Source organism: Anguilla rostrata, chromosome 13, assembly GCF_018555375.3.
Source record: "Anguilla rostrata isolate EN2019 chromosome 13, ASM1855537v3, whole genome shotgun sequence".
In the NCBI taxonomy this organism is placed as follows: Eukaryota; Metazoa; Chordata; class Actinopteri; order Anguilliformes; family Anguillidae; genus Anguilla; species Anguilla rostrata.
This window is the reverse complement of record NC_057945.1, coordinates 41,606,364-41,632,235: the sequence shown is the minus strand read 5'-3', so window position 1 is coordinate 41,632,235 and position 25,872 is coordinate 41,606,364. Positions and strand designations below refer to the sequence as shown.

General features: G+C 45.9%; 1 protein-coding gene across 1 annotated transcript in view; it reads right to left on the bottom strand.

Annotated features, from left to right (window-relative positions):
- mapkapk2a (MAPK activated protein kinase 2a) overlaps window positions 1–24,532 on the bottom strand; it is a 40,134-nt gene extending 15,602 nt beyond the window's left edge. Inside the window, 2 exon segments of the mRNA XM_064305100.1 lie at window positions 4,261–4,400; window positions 23,869–24,532. Coding sequence (XP_064161170.1) covers window positions 4,261–4,400; window positions 23,869–24,051 — 323 coding nt within the window. The 5' untranslated portion in view covers window positions 24,052–24,532.
- Window positions 24,533–25,872: the final 1,340 nt, after the last annotated feature.

Sequence of the window (25,872 nt, the reverse complement as noted above, 5' to 3'; positions counted from 1 at the left end):
AAATACGTTTATAAATGAAATAAATATTGAAAATAACACGCAGGCCAGTTTAGAGGGAGCGTCAAGTGCATATTGCGCCCGACAATAAGCAGCTTATTTTTGTGAATTATAGGCGAATGACATTCGAATATAACTAATTACAAAAGCTAATATTCGAATTCAATTTCATGGCACTTTTGACAGCCTTAATAGCGTATTTAACTGACTGCGTTGAAACAGAACTGACCAAAAACTTGACAGAAAAACAGATAGCAACAAAAGCATCACTAGTTATGTCCGTAGAATTAGAGTTCAAGCCATTTTGAGAATAGGGAGAATATCCCAGACAATGTTACTCAAACATATATTTGTGTAAAGAAAATATATTCAGAAATCACCAGCAAAGCAGCAAAGCCTCACATCTGGGCGGTGAAATTTATGTCCAAACTTGCCGGGGGATCAGGAATAATTACCAACCACGCAACTCTTTATAAAGAGGAGAGGACAGGCCCACATATTTGGCCCAATTTTTTACTTTCGTTAAGCTTTAAGATCTTTATTTACTTTCTTAAAGCAGTTCCGTTTCGAAATACTAAGCTGTTCCATTTCGAAATACTAAGGCGGCAAAACGGAGTTGAAAAGAGTACTCTGCGTTGTTGTTAAAATAAATATAAATAATAGCTTATTCTTGCACATCGCGATTATATAATTGCGTTAAAGAAAGCATTGCAATGTTCGTCTGGAATCGGAAATTGGAATCACTTGTTTGGATTTTTGACGGATTTTCCCACGGAATGCACGGATTGAAAGAGACATACATTTCTTCAAAGCGAAAAATGCCTCTGCTCACCTCCCCTACCGGGTGCACAAGCTGTCTCCAACGTACCCAGAGAATCGCCGAGCTTGAAGGCAGGATTTCCACCCTTCACCAAATTAAGGAAGATGAGCACCTCCTCGACTCCCTCGCCGCATCTGCCTCAGGGTTTGCCAAACGGATTCAATCCTTCCCTGGAATCATGCAAACGAAGGCAGAGAGCCAGCCCCTACTCTCCCAGAGCTGCGTCCAGTCGCTCCACGGCGGGTCCCTGTTAACTGTTCCCGTCACGGAGCGTCTCCTCCTCTCCGACACTCGGCTCCACCATCGATTCTGCTCATTGGCGACTCCATTATCGGGAACGTCAAGAGTTTCCATTGCTATTACCTCTGTTTCTGATTTTACTGTTTCTGACCATTTTTGTGTATTTTTTACTGTTTTAATATATAATGAGGTTAAGCATACTGAACGCACCATTAAGAAAAGCTATCTTGACTCTGATGCACCTAAAAATTTTATGACTGTCTTTCAAAATAGCTCTTCTTCTTGCCTGCATCTTTCCTGTAATGACCCAGTTGATTGCCTTTGCAAGAGACTAAGAGAAAGCATTGACCATGTGGCTCCTATTAAAGTCAAAAAAGTTATGAACAAGCCCAGAGCCCCCTGGAAAAATGAGGAAACAGCTACTCTTAAAAGAATGTGTCGAAGGGCAGAACATAAGTGGAGAAAAACAAAACTACAAATTCACTTTGATATCTTAAAGGAAAATATTGTAAAATGCAACCAATGCATCAAAATCGCTAGGCAAGCATATTTTTCCAATTTAATCGCCAGCAATAAAAACAAGCCCCATATCTTATTCTCAACAGTCAATAGAATAATAAATCCTCCTCGTTCAGCACATTCGGAACTACTTTCCACAGCCAAGTGCGATGAATTTGCAAAATTTTTTAAAGACAAGATAGCTAATATAAGGATGGATATATCCACAAAACAAACTAGCGATCTCGCAGAAATTGACCCTGTCTCACCACCAAAGAGCTCTCTTGGTTCCTTTAACCTCACTAATGAAAATCTTTCAAACAAAGTAATAAACAGCCTCAAGTCTCTTCAAAAAAAGTCTATACTTGCTTTTCCGGTGAATTATTAAACATTATCAACCGCTCCCTGCAAACTGGCATTTTTCCATCTACTTTTAAGATCACCATAGTTAAGCTCCTTCTTAAAAGGAGCACTCTTGACCCATCCATGCTAAATAATTTCAGGCCTATCTCAAATCTCATTTTTCTGAGCAAAATCCTTGAAAAACTATCAGAGTACTTAAATACAAATTCCATTTTTGAAAAATTCCAATCAGGTTTCCGTGCAAAGCATAGCACCGAGACAGCTCTGGTTAAAGTTGTTAATGACATCAGAGTAAACATGGATAAGGGTAATCTTTCTGTCCTGATGCTTCTGGACCTTACTGCTGCCTTTGACACGGTGGATCATGAGGTCCTTATTTCTAGGCTGGAAAAATAGGTTGGTCTCTCAGGCACAGCTCTCAATTGGTTTAGAACCTACCTGCTTGGTCGTGAATTCTCCTCAGTAGGAGTCAGCACTACTTGTGGGGTGCCCCAGGGTTCAATCTTAGGACCCATCCTATTTAGTTTATACATGCTCCCATTAGGAACTATTATCCGCAAACACAACATCAATTTTCACTGTTATGCGAATGACACCCAAATATATATATCAGTCATTCCTAACAACCTCAAACCAATTGATAATCTCTTGAAGTGTCTCTTTGATATAAACTTGTGGATGACTCAAAACTTTCTGCAACTAAACCAAGATAAAACAGAAGTCATGGACATTGGTAATGAGACTAAGAGGGAATTGGTTGTCACTCATCTTGAAAGGAGAGGTCTCAATGTCACCTATCAGGCTAAAAACGTGGGTATGCTATTTGACAGCAATTTGGACTTCGATGCACACATTAGAAATGTGACCAAGACAGCTTTCTACCACCTGAAGAACACTGCAAAAGTTAAGCCCTTCCTTTCCCAAGAAGATGCAGAAAAGTTAACACACGCATTTATAACTAGTCGTCTTGATCATTGTAATGCCTTACTCACTGGCCTTCCCAGAAAAGTTATTAATAAACTGAGACTGGTTCAAAATGCCACAGCCAGGGTACTTACGAACACTAAAAGATTTTGAACATATTACCCGTTTTAAAATCATTCGACTCATTCATCTTTCTGTAAAGCACATTGACTGGCACTTTGTGTTCGAAGTGCGCTGTATAAATAAAGTTTATTATTATTAAGAGTTTCAGACTGGACTGGGGGTCAGCCTCGCGTCCAAGTCCAAAGCCCCCCCCACCCCCGACACACACACACACATGCAGAAAAAGAGAAAAAAATCAATTATCAATTAGAAGGTGGCACGTTTCTACAAGAGAGAAAAGTCAACAGTCATAACAAGAACATGCTTTCAAACAAAAGAAATACAGAAGGAATAAGAGAACTGTGGTTTTACAACTGCGAGAGTGGGTGTGTGCAACACCACTTTAAAGACTCTTGGCCGTCTTCAAGAACCATTTCCCCAGTTCGGCGAAAAGGGACAGCTATTTTGGAGACCTGCCGACTGTTTACAAAAAGCAGAACAGCGAACAGACGCTAGAGCGGTGGCCCTCTTTCTGTTCACGGAACACACGCCCCCAGGGCGATGTGCGCTGTGTGTGCGCTGTGTGAGCCGGGCTCAGCACACACTCCATGCCCACATGAGGCCTTACACACTCTGCTCATTTTAATGTTGACTCATCTCAATTTAGATAAAAACACCTGAGAACCTTTTTCCAGTGATCTGTGTGATTGAGTCTCAGACACAGACTGAATTATTCAGCAGTTCCCATGTCAAAGATTTCCGCCACAATGCAAATGTGCCTCAGCTGAGGTGTGAAGGAGAAGCAGCGATCTGGAAACTGATCAGCAGTATTAGTGATAGGGAAATTGATCAGCAGTATTTCAGTGATGGGGAAACTGATCAGCAGTATTAGTGATGGAGAAATTGATCAGCAGTATTTCAGTTATGGGGAAATTGATCAGCAGTATTTCAGTTACGGGGAAATTGATCAGCAGTATTTCAGTTATGGGGAAACTGATCAGCAGTATTTCAGTGATGGGGAAATTGATCAGAGTGTGTGTGTGTGTGTGGTGTGTATGGTGTGTGAGTGTGTGAGTGTGTGTGAGAGAGAGTGTGTGTGTGTGGTGAGTGTGTGTGTGTGTGTGTGAGAGAGAGTGTGCGTGTGTGGTGAGTGTGTGTGTGTGAGTGTGTGAGTGTGTGTGAGAGAGAGTGTGTGTGTGTGGTGAGTGTGAGTGTGTGTGTGTGTGTGCATGTGTGGTGAGTGTGTGAGTGTGTGAGTGTGTGTGTGTGTGTGTGTGTGTGTGTGTGCGTGTGTTAGTGTATGTGCAGGTACCCACCATTCCATGACGATGAGCAGGCACTTCTTCCCCTGGTACAGGTTCTCGTAGACGTCCACAATGCGCACAATGTGGGGGCAGGGCGAGGCCCTCCAGTGCAGCTCCACCTCCCTCCGAGCCTTCGCACAGTCCTGCAGCATCTGTGAAAGATCAGACACTCAGGAAGACCTTCCAAAGGAGCTTTATTTCCTGCAGCATCTGTGAAAGATCAGACACTCAGGAAGACCTTCCAAAGGAGCTTCATTTCCTGCAGCATCTGTGAAAGATCAGACACTCAGGAAGACCTTCCAAAGGAGCTTCATTTCCTGCAGCATCTGTGAAAGAACAGACACTCAGGAAAACCTTCCAAAGCATCATTGTTTCCTGCAGAATCTGTGAAAGATCAGACACTCAGCTTTATTTGCACTATAGCTACCAGCCACATGCTCAGTTGTTTGGCTACATGCATTTATAAGGCGGGTAAAACGGTGTTAATATTAGGGCTTTGCTTTGCAGTCAAACGCAGCGTTTGTGACAGTGATAACAGACCCTGTGTTTGCACAGGCAGGCTGGCAGGCACAGGCTGCCTCCCTGTGGAAGGCAAGGGAACTGAATTCTCTTGCTGCTCAAGAATATCTAATGAAACCCTGCCCCCTTCTGGTGAAATGTCCCACTGCACTCAAAATGAAAAGCCTTGCCAGATAAAGGAAGAGAGAGTCCTCTCTTTCATACAGGTGGTACATTGTTCCCATGGTGACAAGCTGATTTGTCTCACTCCAGTGGGCCTATTCCATTTTGTTTTTTTTTTGTTTGGCACCTAAAGTTTGTGTTTTACAGCAGCAAAGCAGCAGACAGCCACCTCTTACTACAACTGGCCGTGGTTCTCAACCAAAACCATTTAAAACTGAGCTGTATGTTATATCAGACTGAGCTGTATGTTATATCAGACTGAGATGTATGTTATATCAGACTGAGGTGTATGTTATATCACATTGAGCTGTATGTTATATCAGACTGAGCTATATGTTATATCACATTGAGCTGTATGTTATATCACATTGAGCTGTATGTTATATCAGACTGAGCTGTATGTTATATTGAAGGAGTTTTTATTTTCAAACAACATTTTATCTGATTTTCAATCAGGTTTTAGGGAAAAACACAGCACAACTACAGCTGCCTTTAAAGTAGTTAATGATATAATTGAATCTTTAGATAACAAGCATAACTGTGCAGCCCATTTCATTGACTTATTTAAAGCTTTTGATACTGTGGATCATGCAATATTGAAGCAAAGACTTATCAGTGTAGGACTGTCAGAGCAAACTGTCTGTTGGTTTGAAAATGATCTATCAGGCAGATCTCAGTGTGTGCAGGCTGAAGGTATCACTTCTAGCTTCCTTAGTGTATCCAAGGGTGTGCCCCAGGGATCAGTCCTGGGACCACTCCTATTCACTATATATATCAACAGGCTTGATTGAAATGTTTCAAATGCAAATTTCCACTTTTATGCCAATGATACTGTGATATACTGCTCTGCTTCTACACCAATCCAGGCTCTATGTCAGCTACAACTTGCTTTTAATACTGTACAACTCACCCTTTGTGATTTAAAACTTGTTTTGAATGCTGAAAAAGCCACTGAACCTTCCATCACCACTTTTCAGGGCAATGAGATTGAGTCTGTATCTCTGTGCAAATATCTAGGAATCATAATTGACGACTCTCTCTCTTTTAAGCCTCACATTCAGCAACTGGTGAAAAAACTGAAGTTGAAATTGGGTTTTTATTTTAGAAACAAGTCTTGCTTTTCCTTCGAGGCTAAAAGGAGACTTGTTGCTGCCAACAACCCCATTCAGGCCTGAATCCTAACAGAGACCGGCACGCCCCCTCTCTCTGAGAGCTGAGTGTGAAGAGCCTGCTCCCCAACACGGCCAGACTGTGCCCCCCAACACGGCCAGACTGTGCCCCCAACACGGCCAGACTGTGCCCCCCAACACGGTCAGACTGTGGCCCCCAACACGGCCAGACTGTGCTCCCCAACACGGCCAGACTGTGTGCCCCAACACAGCCAGACTGTGCAGCCCAACATGGCCAGACTGTGCTCCCCAACACGGCCAGACTGTGCCCCCCAACACGGCCAGACTGTGCCCCCCAACACGGTCAGACTGTGCGGCCCAACACGGCCAGACTGTGCTCCCCAACACGGTCAGACTGTGGCCCCCAACACGGCCAGACTGTGTTCCCCAACACGGCCAGACTGTGTGCCCCAACACAGCCAGACTGTGCAGCCCAACATGGCCAGACTGTGCTCCCCAACACGGCCAGACTGTGCCCCCCAACACGGCCAGACTGTGCCCCCCAACACGGTCAGACTGTGCGGCCCAACACGGCCAGACTGTGCTCCCCAACACGGCCAGACTGTGCCCCCCAACACGGTCAGACTGTGCGGCCCAACGCGGCCAGACTGTGCTCCCCAACACAGCCAGACTGTGCTCCCCAACAAAGCCAGACTGTGCTCCGCAACACAGCGAGACTGTGCGCCCCAACACAGCCAGACTGTGTGCCCCAACACAGCCAGACTGTGCCCCCAACACAGCCAGTCTGTGCTCTTCCAACACAATCAGACTATGACACATTCCTCTCAGTGCTCTCAACCGCCTCAGTTCCCCTGTCCTTCCAGCAGAGGTCGCTGTGTGCTTAGATACAGCAGGAGGGGGGGGGGGGCATGGGGGGGGTGAGAAAGAGCAGGAGAGAGAGTCCCACCAGCCCTGTGACTGACACCTGCGGCTGTACTTTCCCTCCAAACCACCGGCTTTTAAAACGGAACTGAAGACCTTTCAGCATGGCTTTTACATTCATCCATACTGGTCCTCATTTAATGCTTCAATATCTTATTTTATTTATTTAAATTAAATTTCACTGGTTTCTTTATTGTCTCTTTTACTTTTTGTAGTATTTCTTCTTACTAGTTTTAATGCCATTTATGCTGTTAATGTATCGGTTCTTCCGATTGGTCGGTAAGCCCTTTGTGTTGCAGTAAGAGGTAGGGAATGAGCTGGATAAATGAAGGATGACTGATTGACAGATTGACTGGGTGGGACGGGCCGGTCACTGTGGGCAGGGGTGGGGATGAAACAGGCCCCCTCTGGGTTTTTCCACTGCTGTCTGTGGTTCTGCGGCAGAAACCGGCACAGGAACCTGCAGCCCACCGCACACCACCTGGCCCGGGGGCGTGGCTTAGGGGCAGAGCTGTTAGCCACTGGCCAACCTCCCCCCCAAAGGACAGTCTTCCACAGCATCCCAGTAATGTGAGCACAAGGACAGCACTTACTACCAAACCCAGAACCAAACTCACTGCCAAACCCAGAACCAAAACCAGAACTAAACTCTGCCAAACCCAGAACCAAACTCACTGCCAAACCCAGAACCAAACTCACTACCAAACCCAGAACCAAACTCACTGCCAAACTCAGAACCAAACCCAGAACCAAACCCAGAACTAAACTCACTGCCAAACCCAGAACCAAACTCACTACCAAACCCAGAACCAAACTCACTGCCAAACCTAGAACCAAACTCACTGCCAAACCCAGAACCAAACTCACTACCAAACCCAGAACCAAACTCACTGCCAAACTCAAAACTAAACTCACTGCCAAACCCAGAACCAAAACCAGAACTAAACTCTGCCAAACCCAGAACCAAACTCACTACCAAACCCAGAACCAAACTCACTACCAAACCCAGAACCAAACTCACTGCCAAACCCAGAACCAAACCCACTGCCAAACCCAGAACCAAACTCACTGCCAAACCCAGAACCAAACTCACTGCCAAACCCAGAACCAAACTCACTGCCAAACCCAGAACCAAAACCAGAACTAAACTCTGCCAAACCCAGAACCAAACTCACTGCCAAACTCAGAACCAAACCCAGAACCAAACCCAGAACTAAACTCACTGCCAAACCCAGAACCAAACTCACTACCAAACCCAGAACCAAACTCACTGCCAAACCCAGAACCAAACTCACTACCAAACCCAGAATCAAACTCACTACCAAACCCAGAACCAAACTCACTGCCAAACCTAGAACCAAACTCACTGCCAAACCCAGAACCAAACTCACTACCAAACCCAGAACCAAACTCACTGCCAAACTCAAAACTAAACTCATTGCCAAACCCAGAACCAAAACCAGAACTAAACTCTGCCAAACCCAGAACCAAACTCACTACCAAACCCAGAACCAAACTCACTACCAAACCCAGAACCAAACTCACTGCCAAACCCAGAACAAAACCCACTGCCAAACCCAGAACCAAACTCACTGCCAAACCCAGAACCAAACTCACTGCCAAACCCAGAACCAAACTCACTGCCAAACCCAGAACCAAACCTAGAACCAAACTCACTACCAAACCCAGAACCAAACTCACTGCCAAAACCAGAACCAAACCTAGAACCAAACTCACTGCCAAACCCAGAACCAAACTCACTGCCAAACTCAGAACTAAACTCACTGCCAAACCCAGAACTAAAACCAGAACTAAACTCTGCCAAAGCCAGAACCAAACTCACGACCAAACCCAGAACCAAACTCACGACCAAACCCAGAACCAAACTCACTGCCAAACCCAGAACCAAACTCACTGCCAAACCCAGAACAAAACACACTACCAAACCCAGAACCAAACTCACTGCCAAACCCAGAACCAAACTCACTACCAAACCCAGAACCAAACTCACTGCCAAACCCAGAACCAAACCCAGAACCAGAACCAAACCCAGAACCAAACTCACTACCAAACCCAGAACCAAACTCACTGCCAAACCCAGAACCAAACCCAGAACCAGAACCAAACCCAGAACCAAACTCACTACCAAACCCAGAACCAAACTCACTGCCAAACCCACTATCAAACCCAGAACAAAACTCACTGCCAAACTCAGAACCAAACCCAGAAAGAGGCGGGAGTGGGAGCTGTGTGACAGGAAGGAGTGGGGTGACAGGTGGGAGGGTGTGACGGGGGGCAGGAGGGTGTGACGGGGGGAGGGAGCAGACCCTACCCACGCCTCTCTGAATGGCATGGACTGGGACAGGAGCCAGGGCTGAGCCTGTCACAACACAGATCTGCATGAGGAGCTCTCAGAAACAGCTTCAGAGGCTGCTCACACAGACCGGCTCTAGCAAACGTCAGCCCAAACCCGTTCAGAGAGAAACAACCGAAGACTGCAGCCGCATTGCACAAGCAGAGGCACTTCTGACTGTCAGATGTTGACACTGTAATAGCAACAAAGCTCCCACAAGCCCTTAAGCCAGGCCACACCCATCTCAGCGCTCAACGTTAGCCTAGCTTCCGTTACACGCCCCTGACACTGCCATTCACAAAGTTTGAGTTGTTCCATGCGGTTGTTTCTTCACCACGGAAATCCCAGGGGGGGGGGGGGGCAAATGAGCAGCGATCAGAGCAGGAGAAAGAGGAAGTGCTCCGGTCCTCCACCGCTCAGGCAGAAATGAGAGGACACACTTCCTCCTTTCCTCCAACAAGGTCAGCATCCGCACAATCACAGAGCATGAAAGACACAACAGCTCCATCCCAATTGGTTGATTAAGTCACGTGATTTCCTGCTGTGGCTGGGAAAGATGTGCTCATTGTAACCGCTGCGTCTGAGAAACGGGCTATACAGTGACTGAGCCAATGGAGGGCCACCCCTCACAGAACACAGTCAAACACAGGCTCAACCAATGAATGGCCACCCCTCACAGAACACAGTCAAACACAGGCTCAGCCAATGAATGGCCACCCCTCACAGAACACAGTCAAACACAGGCTCAACCAATGAATGGCCACCCCTCACAGAACACAGTCAAACACAGGCTCAGCCAATGAATGGCCACCCCTCACAGAACACAGTCAAACACAGGCTCAGCCATTACATTACATTACAGGCATTTAACATATGCTCTTATCTAGAGCGACTTACATTGTATCCAATTATACAGCTGGATATATACTGAAGCAATGCAGGTAAGGGTACAACAGCAGTGTCCTACCAGGGAATCAACCCTGCGACCTTTAGGTTACAAGACCAACGCCTTAGCCATTACACTACACTGCCGCCTATGAATGGCCACCCCTCACAGAACACAGTCAAACACGGGCTCAGCCAATGAATGGTCATTCATCACAGAACAAACACAAGTTCAGCCAATGAATGGCCGCTCTACACGGAAGACAGTAAAAGGACTAAGTGAGGACTAAAAGTGAACACAGGGTACACTCTGAGGACTAAAAGGGAACACAGGGTACACTCTGTGAGGACTAAACGTGAACACAGGGTACACTCTGAGGACTGAAAGTGAACACAGGGTACACTCTGTGAGGACTAAACGTGAACACAGGGTACACTCTGTGAGGACTAAACGTGAACACAGGGTACACTCTGAGGACTAAAAGGGAACACAGGGTACACTGAGGACTAAAAAGGAACACAGGGTACACTCTGAGGACTAAAAGGGAACACAGGGTACACTGAGGACTAAAAGGGAACACAGGGTACACTCTGAGGACTAAAAGGGAACACAGAGTACACTCTGAGGACTGAAAGTGAACACAGGGTACACTCTGAGGACTAAAAGTGAACACAGAGTACACTCTGAGGGCTGAAAGTGAACACAGGCTACACTCTGAGGACTAAAAGGGAACACAGGGTACACTGAGGCCTAAAAGTGAACACAGGGTACACTCTGAGAACTAAAAGGGAACACAGGATACACTCTGAGGACTAAAAGGGAACATAGGGTACACTCTGAGGACTAAAAGGGAACATAGGGTACACTCTGAGGACTAAAAGGGAACACAGGGTACACTCTGAGGACTAAAAGTGAACACAGGGTACACTCTGAGGACTAAAAGGGAACACAGGGTACACTCTGAGGACTAAAAGTGAACACAGGGTACACTCTGAGAACTAAAAGGGAACACAGGGTACACTCTGAGGACTGAAAGTGAACACAGGCTACACTCTGAGGACTAAAAGGGAACACAGGGTACACTGAGGACTAAAAGTGAACACAGGGTACACTGAGAACTAAAAGTGAACACAGGCTACACTCTGAGGACTAAAAGGGAACACAGGGTACACTGAGGACTAAAAGGGAACACGGTACACTCTGAGAACTAAAAGGGAACACAGGGTACACTCTGAGGACTAAAACGGAACACAGGCTACACTCTGAGGACTAAAACGGAACACAGGTACACTCTGAGGACTGAAAGGGAACACAGGGTACACTCTGAGGACTAAAAGGGAACACAGGGTACACTCTGAGGACTAAAAGGGAACATAGGGTATACTGTGTTCCCTTTTAGTCCTCAGAGTGTACCCTGTGTTCCCTCTCAGTCCTCAGAGTGTACCCTGTGTTCCCTTTCAGTCCTCAGAGTGTACCCTGTGTTCCGTTTTAGTCCTCAGAGTGTAGCCTGTGTTCACTTTCAGGACTAAAAGGGAACACAGGGTACACTCTGAGGACTAAAAGGGAACACAGGGTACACTCTGAGGACTAAAAGGAAACAAAGGGTACACTCTGAGGATGCTTATATTTGCTGTTGAACCCTAACATCTCATCCTGCTGCACATTTAAATTGTGTGGTGTTCTCATGTGGAACGGCATGCATTTTTATTGACAGAGTTAGGGTGTCATACGATGGCTTGATAACGAATGCCATTTGAATTGGGGGGAAAAAAGACATTTGAGCTGACAAATGACCATTCGAGTGTGAAACAGAGAAACGCAGCATGTCTTTACTGCTGCTGTCTTCCTTTCCTCGTGCATGTTAGCGCCTCCTCTGCTAAAACCTGAGCCGCTGGGTCCTACAGGCAGCTGCTATGCTGTTACTTGACTGACACTGACACTTGACATTACATTACATTACAGGCATTTAGCAGACGCTCTTATCCAGAGCGACTTACACAACTTTTTTACATAGCATTTTACATTGTATCCATTTATACAGCTGGATATATATACTGAAGCAATGCAGGTTAAGTACCTTGCTCAAGGGTACAACGGCAGTGTCCTTACCCGGGAATCGAACCTGCGACCTTTCGGTTACAAGTCTAGTTCCTTACCCACTGTGCTACACTCCGTTGACGGACACTTTAGTTTCATCCCTGGGTCCTTGGTGTGATCAGAACGCGTATAATCGCGCTGGGATTATAATAGAGGCTCGGGCCTCCTGGTGTTTTTGACAAATACCCTCCAGCCCTGACATTGGCATAAAATGCTTAACCAGTTGAGTGAGTGAGTTTTACCCTTTTCTTTTTCCATGCTACCATTTTGGGCGGATAAATATACTGATCTTGTGTCTCTCTAAAAGGACCAAGAAAGTACTTTTCAGCTAACAATAGCATTTCACTCTAAATTATCCATCTGGATCAAAGGTTGAGGAAAGTGGGACGCAAGTACACATGCAGGCAAAAAGATTAATAACACCCGATCAGGATCAAAATTCGTTTTAGTCACATTTCTCAATTGTGTGCCTTCATTTTATTTAAACAAAATGTAGCCTACTGTATGTAGATCTTAAAAACCACCTTGAATGTTCATTTTAAAGTTTTTGTTTTTTCCTTCCCCAACTTGACTGCATTCATGTTTATGTTCAAATAAAATGTATCTATGCCAGTTACGCGTCTCTTGCCTTATGCAGACATAATGCACCATTAACACAGCCCAAGAATTGCTCAAATTCTGGTAATTCTAAAACTGTAATATGTATTTGAATATATTTGAACATATGTGCTTTTTTAGAAGGAATATTGTTTTTGGCCAATGCTGACAGCCCTATCGCACAGACAAGTCCATGACAGCACAACTCAAACCAACTTGAGACAACAGACAGCCTGCTTCACAATCACACTGCAGAGAAGAGCTAAGACCAAGCAGAAGAGGACCAGGCACCATCACTCACAAAGTGCTCTACAATCATCAGTAAAACAACACACACACTCCAAACAGACTGAACACAAACACTCCATACACACAAAACACACACACTCCATACACACAAAAATATACACAGTCCATACAGACAAAACCACACACTGTCCATACAGACAAAACACACACACTCCATACACACAAAAACATACACAGTCCATACAGACAAAACCACACACTGTCCATACAGACAAAACACACACACTCCATACACACAAAAATATACACAGTCCATACAGACAAAACCACACACTGTCCATACAGACAAAACACACACACTCCATACACACAAAAACATACACAGTCCATACAGACAAAACACACACACTCCGTACAGACAAAACACACACACTCCATACACACAAAAACATACACAGTCCATACAGACAAAACCACACACAGTCCATACAGACAAAACCACACACACTCCATACAGACAAAACACACACACAGTGTGCACAGGTGAAACAGACATGGTCCATATACAGGTGAAACAGACACAGTTTGGCCTTTCCATCAGTGCATGTAAACCACTTTTCATCCCAAAAGAACCCCCGTTCAAGTGACTCAATGAAGAAGAACCCAGCAGAGCCTGTACAAAACCACGTTAGCGCTACGGCCGCTAGCTTTAAAACTACAGAGCAAAGGAGACAGAAGGAGTTCACATTATGGCCTTTAGCAGATGCTCTGATGCACAGTGACGGACACAGCTTATATTCTGTAATATACAATCCACTTACACAGCTTATATTTTGGCTGGCTCACTGTGCGGGCTGTATGCAGGTGTACCTGGCTCACTGTGCAGGCTGTATGCAGGTGTACCTGGCTAACTGTGCGGGGTGTATGCAGGTGTACATGGCTCTGCTGGAGCTGCTGTTAAAGGATTAACATGGTGGTTGAATGTGACACTTGTCAGTTGTCTTTAGGCAACAGCAAAAAAATGTGCATAATTTTTTTATTATTCAGTCATTTAAATGTACTTTAAAACGTATTTTCTAAGCCTAAATTTCCCAGTATAAAAGTTCACCCGAACTCTCTGGGCGTGGTAATAAAAACTGTCAGTTAGCTATGATTGACAGACCGTGCCCCGTTACCATAGCTACCTCCATGATACGCACTCATCTTGGGAGACTGAATTTTCACAAGCTAGCTAACTATCAAGTATCGATAGCTAAGGACGTTGACTTATATCCAATAATAATTTTTGCTAGCTAGCTAGCCAAATTAAGATAAAACCACAACTGTAACATCCTTATGAAAGCAAACTAGCTAGCTAACGTTATCGATAACATTACATTATGGAAGAAAACTACATAGCTAGCTAATGTTAGCTAGCTAGCTATAAATGAATATGACCAACCAGAGATAGTCTAATAGTCCTTAAAGGCACTCTAATAATTGAACCTAACGTTAGTCAAATATTTGGATTGTCTTGCCTGTAAGCCAGTGGTGCAAACTATGGGTCACAAGTTATCCATGGGTCCCCAAATATGATTTAGAATGAGCGATCATAGCAATCCGACTGACAGTAGGGAGGGCAAAACGGAGCTTTAGAATGTCACCAGCAGTGTATGCGTGTGAGCTCAACAATACATTTCTCACAGAAAAGGTAGTCTGTCACCATTTTTAAGTTCATTACAGTGGTGACAAAAGTGACAAGAATTAAGTGGTACTGTGCTGTTAGCCTTTACTGATCACTGTACAAGGTTAATGTGAAGTAGCTAGCACAATCGGACAGCACTAACCCATAAAAATGTACTTTGAATGGTACTTGCTCAATCGAACGGTAAATCTGAAAAACATTCGATTATAGCCAGCGGCACAGAAATTTTCTTTCACACCCTCAATAAACGGCAAAAGTCCCATTAGAAGATTGAATTAAGCCTTTTAAATTTATATAGCCTATTTTCTGAAACGTTATTGATTCTGCTTGGCCACACTGAGTGAAACTAGGCGATCTGAGCATATAGTTTCTATGTAAATTACGTCAGAATGATTCAGCCTTGTTGTTTGCTACCTAAATTTCAGCAAACTTGTAGTAGGACAGTGTGTCCAGTCAGATTTCTTTACGGAGCGTGGGAAGGGGAGTGGTTACTGTATTTGTGACGCACTAAGTTGATAACATTCTCAACAGGTTGAAAATAGGACGATAAATTTAAAATGCATATTTCTCCAAAAATAAAGGACGAACATATTTAATACTTTACTCATTGTGTTTCATCAATGCCTCTTGTGCAAATAGCACATAAACCCGAGAAAATGTGAAAACCACCATGATACTCCTGACTCATGACAGGTGGTGGAATGTTTTTATACAGGCATCAGCTGCCTCTCTCCGTACCACTCTATTCAAGTCTGACAATGTTGTGATAAGCATCAATGTGCAAACAGCGCTAGCCACTGAGTCGTGACCATAACCTTACTATATCTTTCCACTTCATTGAAGATTGGGTCATGAGTTCCCCTGCATCAAACGGGAAAGTAAAAATGAGTCGGCAATCGGCACTTTTCAGACAGCAAGTCCAGGGTCAGAGATGAGTGTGGGTCACATGCCTAGCTGAAAGCTCATTGGCTTTCCCCACGGTGATGGATGACACAGGGATTTTACACGTGTGCAGCTTCATTTTCATAGCCCAGCCAAACAGGAAATGGTTAGAGGAAGCAACACAGTTTCTTGAGAATGAGATCAACTTTTAAAAATAGAATTTTATCACCGACACCTCTGGTTTTGAGAAAAATATTATTACACAAAAAAACATATTTTATTTTTTACAAGAATTTGGGGAAAGTAAAGTTTCCATACATGTTAAAGTTCATCCAATCTTATGGGTGTTTCATAACTTTTTTCATTATATAAATTAAATAATAATTTTAAAACGGGGTCTGTGTTTACTAAGGTTCTAATATTACATTTTGTCTAAAGATCAGAAACCATTTGGTGTGACAAATGCAATAATAGAGAAGATCAGGAAGGGGGCAAATACTTTTTCACAACAATGTAGGAAGAAAAAACAAAGGAAACTTAACTTGAGACATAAGATCAAGTCAAATCGATGCTGACAAGTGTGCCTAATGGGACAACAGACTGCTGCCAAGAGGAGCCCAGACTGAGAGAATGCTGGGAAACAGAGTCAATGAAACAGAGAGAATCATTCAGCTCAACCTCACCAGCCATAGCTTTACAACCGTGAGAAACCAAGGAAGTCACAGGATGTTACAGGACATTACAGGATGTTACAGGATGTCACAGGACGTTGCAGGATGTCACAGGATGTCACAGGACGTTACAGGATGTTACAGGACATCACAGGAAGTTACAGGCCATTACAGGATGTCACAGGACGTTGCAGGATGTCACAGGATGTCACAGGACATCACAGGACGTCACAGGACGTTACACGACATTACAGGATGTCACAGGACGTTGCAGGATGTCACAGGATGCCACAGGACGTTACAGGATGTCACAGGACGTCGCAGGATGTCACAGGACGTTACAGGATGTCACAGGATGTTACAGGATGTCACAGGACGTTGCAGGATGTCACAGGACGTCGCAGGATGTCACAGGATGTCACAGGACGTTACAGGACGTTACAGGACGTTACAGGATGTCACAGGACGTTACAGGACATCACAGGACGTTACAGGATGTCACAGGACGTTACAGGACGTTACAGGACGTTACAGCGCGTTACAGGATGTCACAGGACGTTACAGGACGTCACAGGATGTCACAGGACGTTACAGGACGTCACAGGACATTACAGCATGTTACAGGACGCTGCAGGATGTCACAAGACATTACAGGATGTCACAGGATGTCACAGGACTTTGCAGGATGTCACAGGACGTTACAGGATGTCACAGGACGTTACAGGACGTTACAGGACGTCACAGGACGTTGCAGGATGTCACAGGATGTCACAGGACATTACAGGACATTACAGGATGTCACAGGACGTTGCAGGATGTCACAGGACGTTACAGGATGTCACAGGACGTTACAGGACGTCGCAGGATGTCACAGGACGTCACAGGACGTTACAGGACGTCACAGGACGTTACAGGATGTAACAGGACGTCACAGGACGTCACAGGACGTTACAGGATGTCACAGGATGTCACAGGACGTTACAGGATGTTACAGGACGTTACAGGGCGTTGCAGGATGTCACAGGATGTCACAGGACATTACAGGACATTACAGGATGTCACAGGACGTTGCAGGATGTCACAGGACGTTACAGGATGTCACAGGACGTCGCAGGATGTCACAGGACGTCACAGGACGTTACAGGACGTCACAGGACGTCACAGGACGTTACAGGACGTCACAGGACGTCACAGGACGTCACAGGACGTTACAGGATGTAACAGGACGTCACAGGACGTTACAGGTTGTCACAGGATGTCACAGGACATTACAGGATGTTACAGGACGTTGCAGGATGTCACAGGAAGTCACAAGACATTACAGGATGTCACAGGACATTATAGGACGTTACAGGATGTCACAGGACATTACATGACGTATGCTTTCTGTGTGACGTCAGCTCCCTGAGGTACTGACGGACCTCTGACGCTCAGCGTTAATGACAGGGTGAGTCAGGGAGTATAGTAATGTGGCTGAGCTGGGCATCAGTGACAGCTCAGCAAATCAGCTTTAAAAGGCCACCCGTCATTCCCAGATGAAGGTCTATCCAGCGGCGTAAGCAAAGGCTTCCCCTGGCTTTGCAGGAGAGCGGCGGTATGCACACATACACACACTTCCACACACACACATGCCACTGCACCACCCAAACCTGCCCCTGCACTCATATCAAACATCGGGGGTGCAGCACTGTCCCCTCAACCCGTCCCATTTCCTGCCAGTGTCCGCTTCAAAATATCCATCTCAGGGGACAGACTTCTGCACAGACAAAACTCCCCAAGTCTCCAAAATACACCAACAGTCCCAGAAATCAAATAAGCCGTAAATAAAGGAGTCAGTTTGTCAGCAGACCAGCGGCGTCTCTGCCAATTCTGCCTGGAATCCCATAGACAGAGTGAACTGCCCCACCCCACAGCACTGACTCTCATAGACAGAGTGAACTGCCCCCCCACAGCACTGACTCCCATAGACAGAGTGAACTGCCCCCCCACAGCACTGAATCCCATAGACAGAGTGAACTGCCCCCCCCCCACAGCGCTGACTCCCATAGACAGAGTGAACTGCCCCCCCCACCACAGTGCTGAATCCCACAGACAGAGTGAACTGCCCCCCACACAGCAGCTGATCCCACACGACAGACTGTGAAACTGCTCCCACTGCTGTACCCTGAACACTGTGCATCCCTGACTGTATCCCTGAACACTGCTGTATCCCTACTGACTGTATCCCTGAAAACTGCTGCATCCCTACTGACTGTACCCCTGAACACTGCTGCATCCCTACTGACTGTATCCCTGAACACTGCTGTATCCCTACTGGCTGTACCCCTGAACACTGCTGCATCCCTACTGACTGTATCCCTGAACACTGCTGTATCCCTACTGACTGTATCCCTGAACACTGCTGCATCCCTACTGACTGAGCCCCCCCCCCCCCCCCCCAGTGGGCACTGGCATGGGTTGAGTCCACGGTGCTCACTCAACTGGCTCTTCTGCTAAGTGAGCTACCCAGCAGCCCAAAGGTGCATCGTGCTGACATCAGAGAGGGGGTCATGTGACCATGCTCCAGGCCATTTACAGGCACAGACCAGCTGCCTCCTGAGCTGTTTCTGCGGTCACCGTTCAGAACCGGGGCTGGATGGCCTTCTCGGTGCAGAGCCCAACCAGATCAACACACCCGTCAGATACAGCATCTGCACGAGCAAAGCCGTTCTGCTGCAGCGCTGGCTGCAATGCCAGCGTCTCTGTGGAAACAGCTGTCACCATGGGGGGGGCATCGCTCTACAGGCAGAGCACAAAATCCAAGAAACGCCACAGGCAGATCTGAGGTAACGACATCAGTCTTCCAAATGAGCCTGACTCAGAGCCTCCTGCTGCAGGGCTGATCAAAGTACAGGGCCAAACGAGAACACTATGGGGACAGGGCTGTGGGGTCTCCACTCATAATACAATCACGGGGAACAGGAAATGACATCACAAGTGTTCTTTGCCTTGTTAACAACTTGAATACTCAGACGGTTCAATGTCACGGGGCCACAGCATGGGAAAGCTTTCATTATCATTCACCAATATATGTAGCTACCACATTTCAAGCGTAGAGTTATAGGTGTGTGTCTGAGTGCTCAGTGTAAAACTCTGTTACCCGTCCCATCTGAGTGCTCAGTGTAAAGCGCTCAGTCACCCGTCCCATCTGAGTGCTCAGTGTAAAGTGCTCAGTCACCCGTCCCATTTGAGCGCTGTGTGAAATTTGGGAGTCCCGCTCGACCGTGCGGCTCCAGGACTAGAGCTGACCACACTGCTTTACATCTTTCAGACGCATTCCTTCAGTGTCTGTGCTCAGCCTGCAGGTCGTGTGAGGTCATGGGGAGATGCTCAGCCTGCAGGTAGTGTGAGGTAATGGGGAGATGCTCAGCCTGCAGGTCGTGTGAGGTAATGGGGAGATGCTCAGCCTGCAGGTCGTGTGAGGTAATGGGGAGATGCTCAGCCTGCAGGTCGTGTGAGGTAATGGGGAGATGCTCAGCCTGCAGGTCATGTGAGGTAATGGGGAGATGCTCAGCCTGCAGGTCGTGTGAGGTAATGGGAAGATGCCCAGCCTCCAGGTCGTGTGAGGTAATGGGGAGATGTTAAGCCTGCAGGTAGTGTGAGGTAATGGGGAGATGTTCAGCCTGCAGGTCGTGTGAGGTAATGGGAAGATGCTCAGCCTGCAGATCGTGTGAGGTAATGGGGAGATGCTCAGCCTGCAGCTCATGTGAGGTAATGGGAGATGCTCAGCCTGCAGCTCGTGTGAGGTAATGGGGAGATGCTCAGCCTGCAGGTCGTGTGAGGTAATGGGAAGATGCTCAGACTGCAGGTCATGTGAGGCAATGGGGAGATGCTCAGCCTGCAGGTCGTGTGAGGTAATGGGGAGATGCTCAGCCTGCAGGTCGTGTGAGGTAATGGGAAGATGCTCAGACTGCAGGTCATGTGAGGCAATGGGGAGATGCTCAGACTGCAGGTCATGTGAGGCAATGGGGAGATGCTCAGCCTGCAGGTCGTGTGAGGTAATGGGGAGATGCTCAGCCTGCAGGTCGTGTGAGGTAATGGGGAGATGCTCAGCCTGCAGGTCGTGTGAGGTAATGGGGAGATTCTGGCTCTAATCTCCTTCATCACAACATGACGGGGCCACGAACAGAGAGGGCTCCTACATCCATTACACAATGCTCAGCTCTACTGCCCAATCACACGGACAATAAAGTTATTACAATGTTAAATATTAAACGCAAAACATGCTGTGGTGATCTGTACCACTGAAACAAAATCAAAACCTACAGTCACACCAGCACCCCCTCAGCCTCCAAAGCTAGGGCAACACTAGCCCCGCTCAGCTCCAAAACTAGGGCAACACTAGCCCAGCTCAGCTCCAAAGCTAGAGCAACACTAGGCCCGCTCAGCTCCAAAGCTAGGGCAACACTAGGCCCGCTCAGCTCCAAAGCTAGAGCAACACTAGCCCCGCTCAGCTCCAAAGCTAGAGCAACACTAGCCCCGCTCAGCTCCAAAGCTAGCGCAACACTAGCCCCGCTCAGCTCCAAAGCTAGAGCAACACTAGCCCCGCTCAGCTCCAAAGCTAGAGCAACACTAGCCCCGCTCAGCTCCAAAGCTAGGGCAACACTAGCCCCGCTCAGTTCCAAAGCTAGGGCAACACTAGCCCCGCTCAGCTCCAAAGCTAGAGCAACACTAGCCCCGCTCAGCTCCAAAGCTAGAGCAACACTAGCCCCGCTCAGCTCCAAAGCTAGGGCAACACTAGCCCCGCTCAGCTCCAAAGCTAGGGCAACACTAGGCCCGCTCAGCTCCAAAGCTAGAGCAACACTAGCCCCGCTCAGCTCCAAAGCTAGAGCAACACTAGCCCCGCTCAGCTCCAAAGCTAGCGCAACACTAGCCCCGCTCAGCTCCAAAGCTAGAGCAACACTAGCCCCGCTCAGCTCCAAAGCTAGAGCAACACTAGCCCCGCTCAGCTCCAAAGCTAGAGCAACACTAGCCCCGCTCAGCTCCAAAGCTAGGGCAACACTAGCCCCGCTCAGCTCCAAGCCAGAGGAAGGGTTTCACAGAGGAGACTGTGTAATCAGCCTTCCAGAAGAACCTGTTCTCCTGATCCTACCAAACAACATGAACCTGCAGCACTTTAGCACAGAAAAACCTGTTCTCTCACTGCAACCAGACATGAACCAACACTTTGTTTCTTAAAGACATTTAGCAGATGCGATTACCCTGAGGGACTTACACAGCTTACAATCTTTGATATACAATGCACTTACACATGTGGGTATTTACTGAAGAGCTCAGGTTAGGTACCTGACTCAAGATCACAATGGAGGCAGCCACACTCTGAACTGAACAGACAACCTTCCAGTCGCAGGCCCAGTTCCCCAAATATTACCCTGAACTTTCCCATGCAGAATACAGCAAAACACCTGAACAGTAAGAACAGTCATATACAGGACATTCTACTGCAACCAACTTGGAAGCTAACCCACATCAGGCTTGAATCATAACGGCACAGTAATAATATGAGTGAACCTAAAATACAGTAAGAATTTTGCAACCGTTTTATCAAACAGTAAATCAAACCTATGACCCAACTTTTTCCAAATACTCTCGAAACAGCCCATCATCTGATTAAACAGTATTACCCTGTTTCACGGGCACTCTCTCTGACTCCAGGCACTGGATGCTCTGAGGAAACTCCAGCACCTCTGTCACCGTGCTGATTTCATTAGTGGGGTCCTTCCAAATGACAATAACTTCTGAAACCAGATAAAACCTAATTCAATCAAATGGAAGGACCAGAGAGGGTTCACATGAGGCTATTCAGATAAGCTAAGAAGATTAATGAAAGGAATGAGCCACAAACTCCCTCCTCAACCACCTGAACTGAACACTCATTAATCTGGGGTTCTGAGAGACAGAGACTGCAGTCATTAATCTGGGGTTCTAAGAGACAGAACACCGCACTTATTAATGAGCTCAGTGTGAGGAGCAGAATCTCTGGCTCTGTGAGCTCAGTGTGAGGAGCAGAATCTCTGGCTCTGTGAGCTCAGTGTGAGGAGCAGAATCTCTGGCTCTGTGAGCTCAGTGTGAGGAGCAGAATCTCTGGCTCTGTGAGCTCAGTGTGAGGAGCAGAATCTCTGGTTCTGTGAGCTCAGTGTGAGGAGCAGAATCTCTGGTTCTGTGAGCTCAGTGTGAGGAGCAGAATCTCTGGCTCTGTGAGCTCAGTGTGAGGAGCAGAATCTCTGGTTCTGTGAGCTAAGTGTGTGTGAACTGCAGTCCCTTTCCACACATTAACTGTGCTAGTGTACATGCCATCAGATAAAATATCAGTTCCTACATGGGTTCCCAATCCACTATACAGTCACAAATCTAGAGCCTTCAACAGATGTGGTGACATTTCACAGGAACAATAAAATCAGCATCACTAAAGCATGCACAGATTCTCTGAAAGCGGACGAGTGCGCAGCGTGGAACTGCCCAACACCCGTACGAAAACTGGCTCTGCTTTACCACGCAGACCGTGTGGATTCAGAAGTTCTGACCAGGAACTTCAATGCACTAGTAGTGGAATGAAGATTTTAAAAAATAATAACTTCAACTGAAACGTCTCCTTCATCTTCAGCCAATCTACTCCGTGTCCCGGCTAACACTCATGATACACTACTTATTTATTTATTAGTTAAATAAGATAAATTAATTTTCTTTGTCATGACACTGACACTTTCGTGGCTGTTTCCTTACGCTAATCACATGGACAGGATTGCGCGTAAAATTTACATTCAGCATTCATCATCTCATACACCTGGGATATGCGAAGAAATGAAGGTCTGCACATGTGTCATGAATCCCATATTGGTTTTTCATAGGAACATTTTTACGAACAAAAGTAAGAATAATTTAAGAAAAGTTTTGAAGCCCATCGTGCTTATTAGTTTTATCTTTAAACGTGGTGTTTACGCGGACCAATGCACGGTCTTCATTGATTAGATACCAGTAGGGCTCTAAACCTTCAAAACAATCAGTTAATTAGTAACATTGGATCACTGCTACCGACGCGCCCGAGTGGGGGTTTTGCTAAGCGACAATATGTCCAAACAAGGGGGGACCGCTATGATCACTCACGGCCCCATGATTCATTCCAACCTTACCAAAATTGCAAAATCCTTCGTCTACGTCAGCTGATGTTGCTCACTCGCTAGTATTGGCAGCAGGATCTGTTGTTGTACGGTATCAGAGTATTGTACGGACACGGACTGATAAAACTTTTGAAGTAACCAAATCTGAGAAAGCTTTCATTTTTCATTTGTTATTTGGTCGATAAGAAATGTTTACTGGCTAAAAGTTAGTGTTGTGGCCATGCCACTAGTATCACACAAAGCCAACTAATCATCCGCCCGGTAAGCATATTTCAAAAGGGAACTAGCGATCGGAACGGCATCATGGCTTACCTTTAAAGCGTACTTTTCCCCGTCTTTCTTCTGAAAGATTTCTAAAACCTTTCCATTAATTCCTAGCCCAAGGACCTGGCGCGTGACCTTGTAATCGTCCGTTATCGCATTTTTCTTAATTTGCAGTGTGGGCTTTGGGTGAGACTGGAGAAGCAGCGCCGGGTTCTGAGCGTTGGACAGCATCGCGAATGCCAGTTTCCCTCCTCCAAAGGTCCGCCCGCTCCGGCCGAGATCAACCCTTTTAGTTCGTAGTTGTTAAGGCAGATAGAGTTAATAACGTTAGCCGTAACTAGTAGCTAACTGACACGTCGGATTAAGTTGCGTATCCTGATTGAGCTGCTTGGTATTGTAGCCAGCGCAAAAAACCGGAACAACCAAATCTGTGATTATTTTTTAATGATAGCTAGTTAACTACCGCAGTCATATCCATTCCGAGGGCTGGACTGCTTCTTCTTGCCTATTTTACTGCGGGGGAAACCTGTTGGTTTCGTTCTCATTAAACGGCTGGGCTCCAGGTCCCACTCAATGCGTAACTTACACTAAAAACAAACCGCAGACTTTTGAAAATAAGAAAGAAAGAAAACGGACATGTCGCGAGCGTTGTCTCGAGCGCAACGACTCCACTTTCAGGCCAGTCCCCGTGCAGTTTTTCGCCCTGACGCCACATCCGGCCGGAGTGCCGGTTCTTCTTCTTAAAGGGACCGTGTCACAAGAAACGTATCGAGCACTTTCTCCAATAAGGAAAATGACAAATGAGTTATTTCTCTTTATTTCAATTGATAGATTACTGTGAAAGTATCTCTTTGTTCTCTAATACTACCTGCAAATAATAATGCTACTAGTTAAAACATTTTTAAAACATTATCATGTTGTCAAAATATATCAAAGTGGTCTTACAGATGTGATAAAGGACATTTGGTTGAAGAAGTTAGGCCAGGGCTAAGACGATGTTTGCGCCAAGTCGCTCATCTGAGATGGATGAGGTGCTGTTAGCTGAGTATGGTGTTGTGAGAAGGTAGAGATGAGACAGAAGTTGTGATGTCAAAAAAAGGTGAACTCCAAGCTCAAAAATCTGTTGTTATTTCAAATTCTTGGATGATTTAGTGGATTTGTTTATCGCCCCTAATTTATAATACTACTACTACTAATAATAATAATAATAACTGAAGTTTATTGATTTTGACTTTCCCACTTGCTGTTTGAATTGAATGTCTTTAAAATTATCTGGAATGGCCGGACAGTGACTGGCTGTTGGTTTGAACTCAAGTATCAATGAATAACCCTTTGCATTAACTGAATTATGTGCAGTACGTAATGTTTCCAGTAGATGGCATGCCACACAAAGAAATTATTACATAGGGGTCACTATTTCATGACCGCGCCGGAAAGATCGATATCCTGCGAATCCATGGAGAGCCACATGCTGCAGTGGATTCGTTTTAATGTGCAGTTGAAATGCAGTGCACCCTGGACACCACTGCAGGGCACTCACCGTTCATTCATGCGCTCATTCTTAGGGACAGTATAACATCTTCCTGTTTCTTGCTGGAGAACTGGCCTTTTTGGACCACACCTAAATGTTTATATTTAACAACAACACAAAGAACCCCACCCTCCCTTCTTCTCCCATATTGGAGGCAGCGCCTTAATGGTGGCACTTACATGACTGAAACTTTTTTATTGCTATCACTTGTCCGGTTTGCTTTTCAAATGCACCTTCGTAAGTTGCTTTGGCTAAAATCCTGCTAAATTACTAAATTGTAAATAGTATCATTTAGATATATTTATTTTGTATTCAGACTTTGTTATTTCTGTGGGGGAAAATGTATAGTGGAAACTAATAATCTTGTTGTTTTGATGTTTGCTTTTCTGTTTATTTAACCACTATCAGCTGAAAAGCCAGTTCTCATTCATAAATATGACCTGGACAATCACACTCAGCAGGAAATGCAGGCGATTGAGCAGCCAATCAGATGTAGGGGTGATTAGATGGCTGGATGTAGG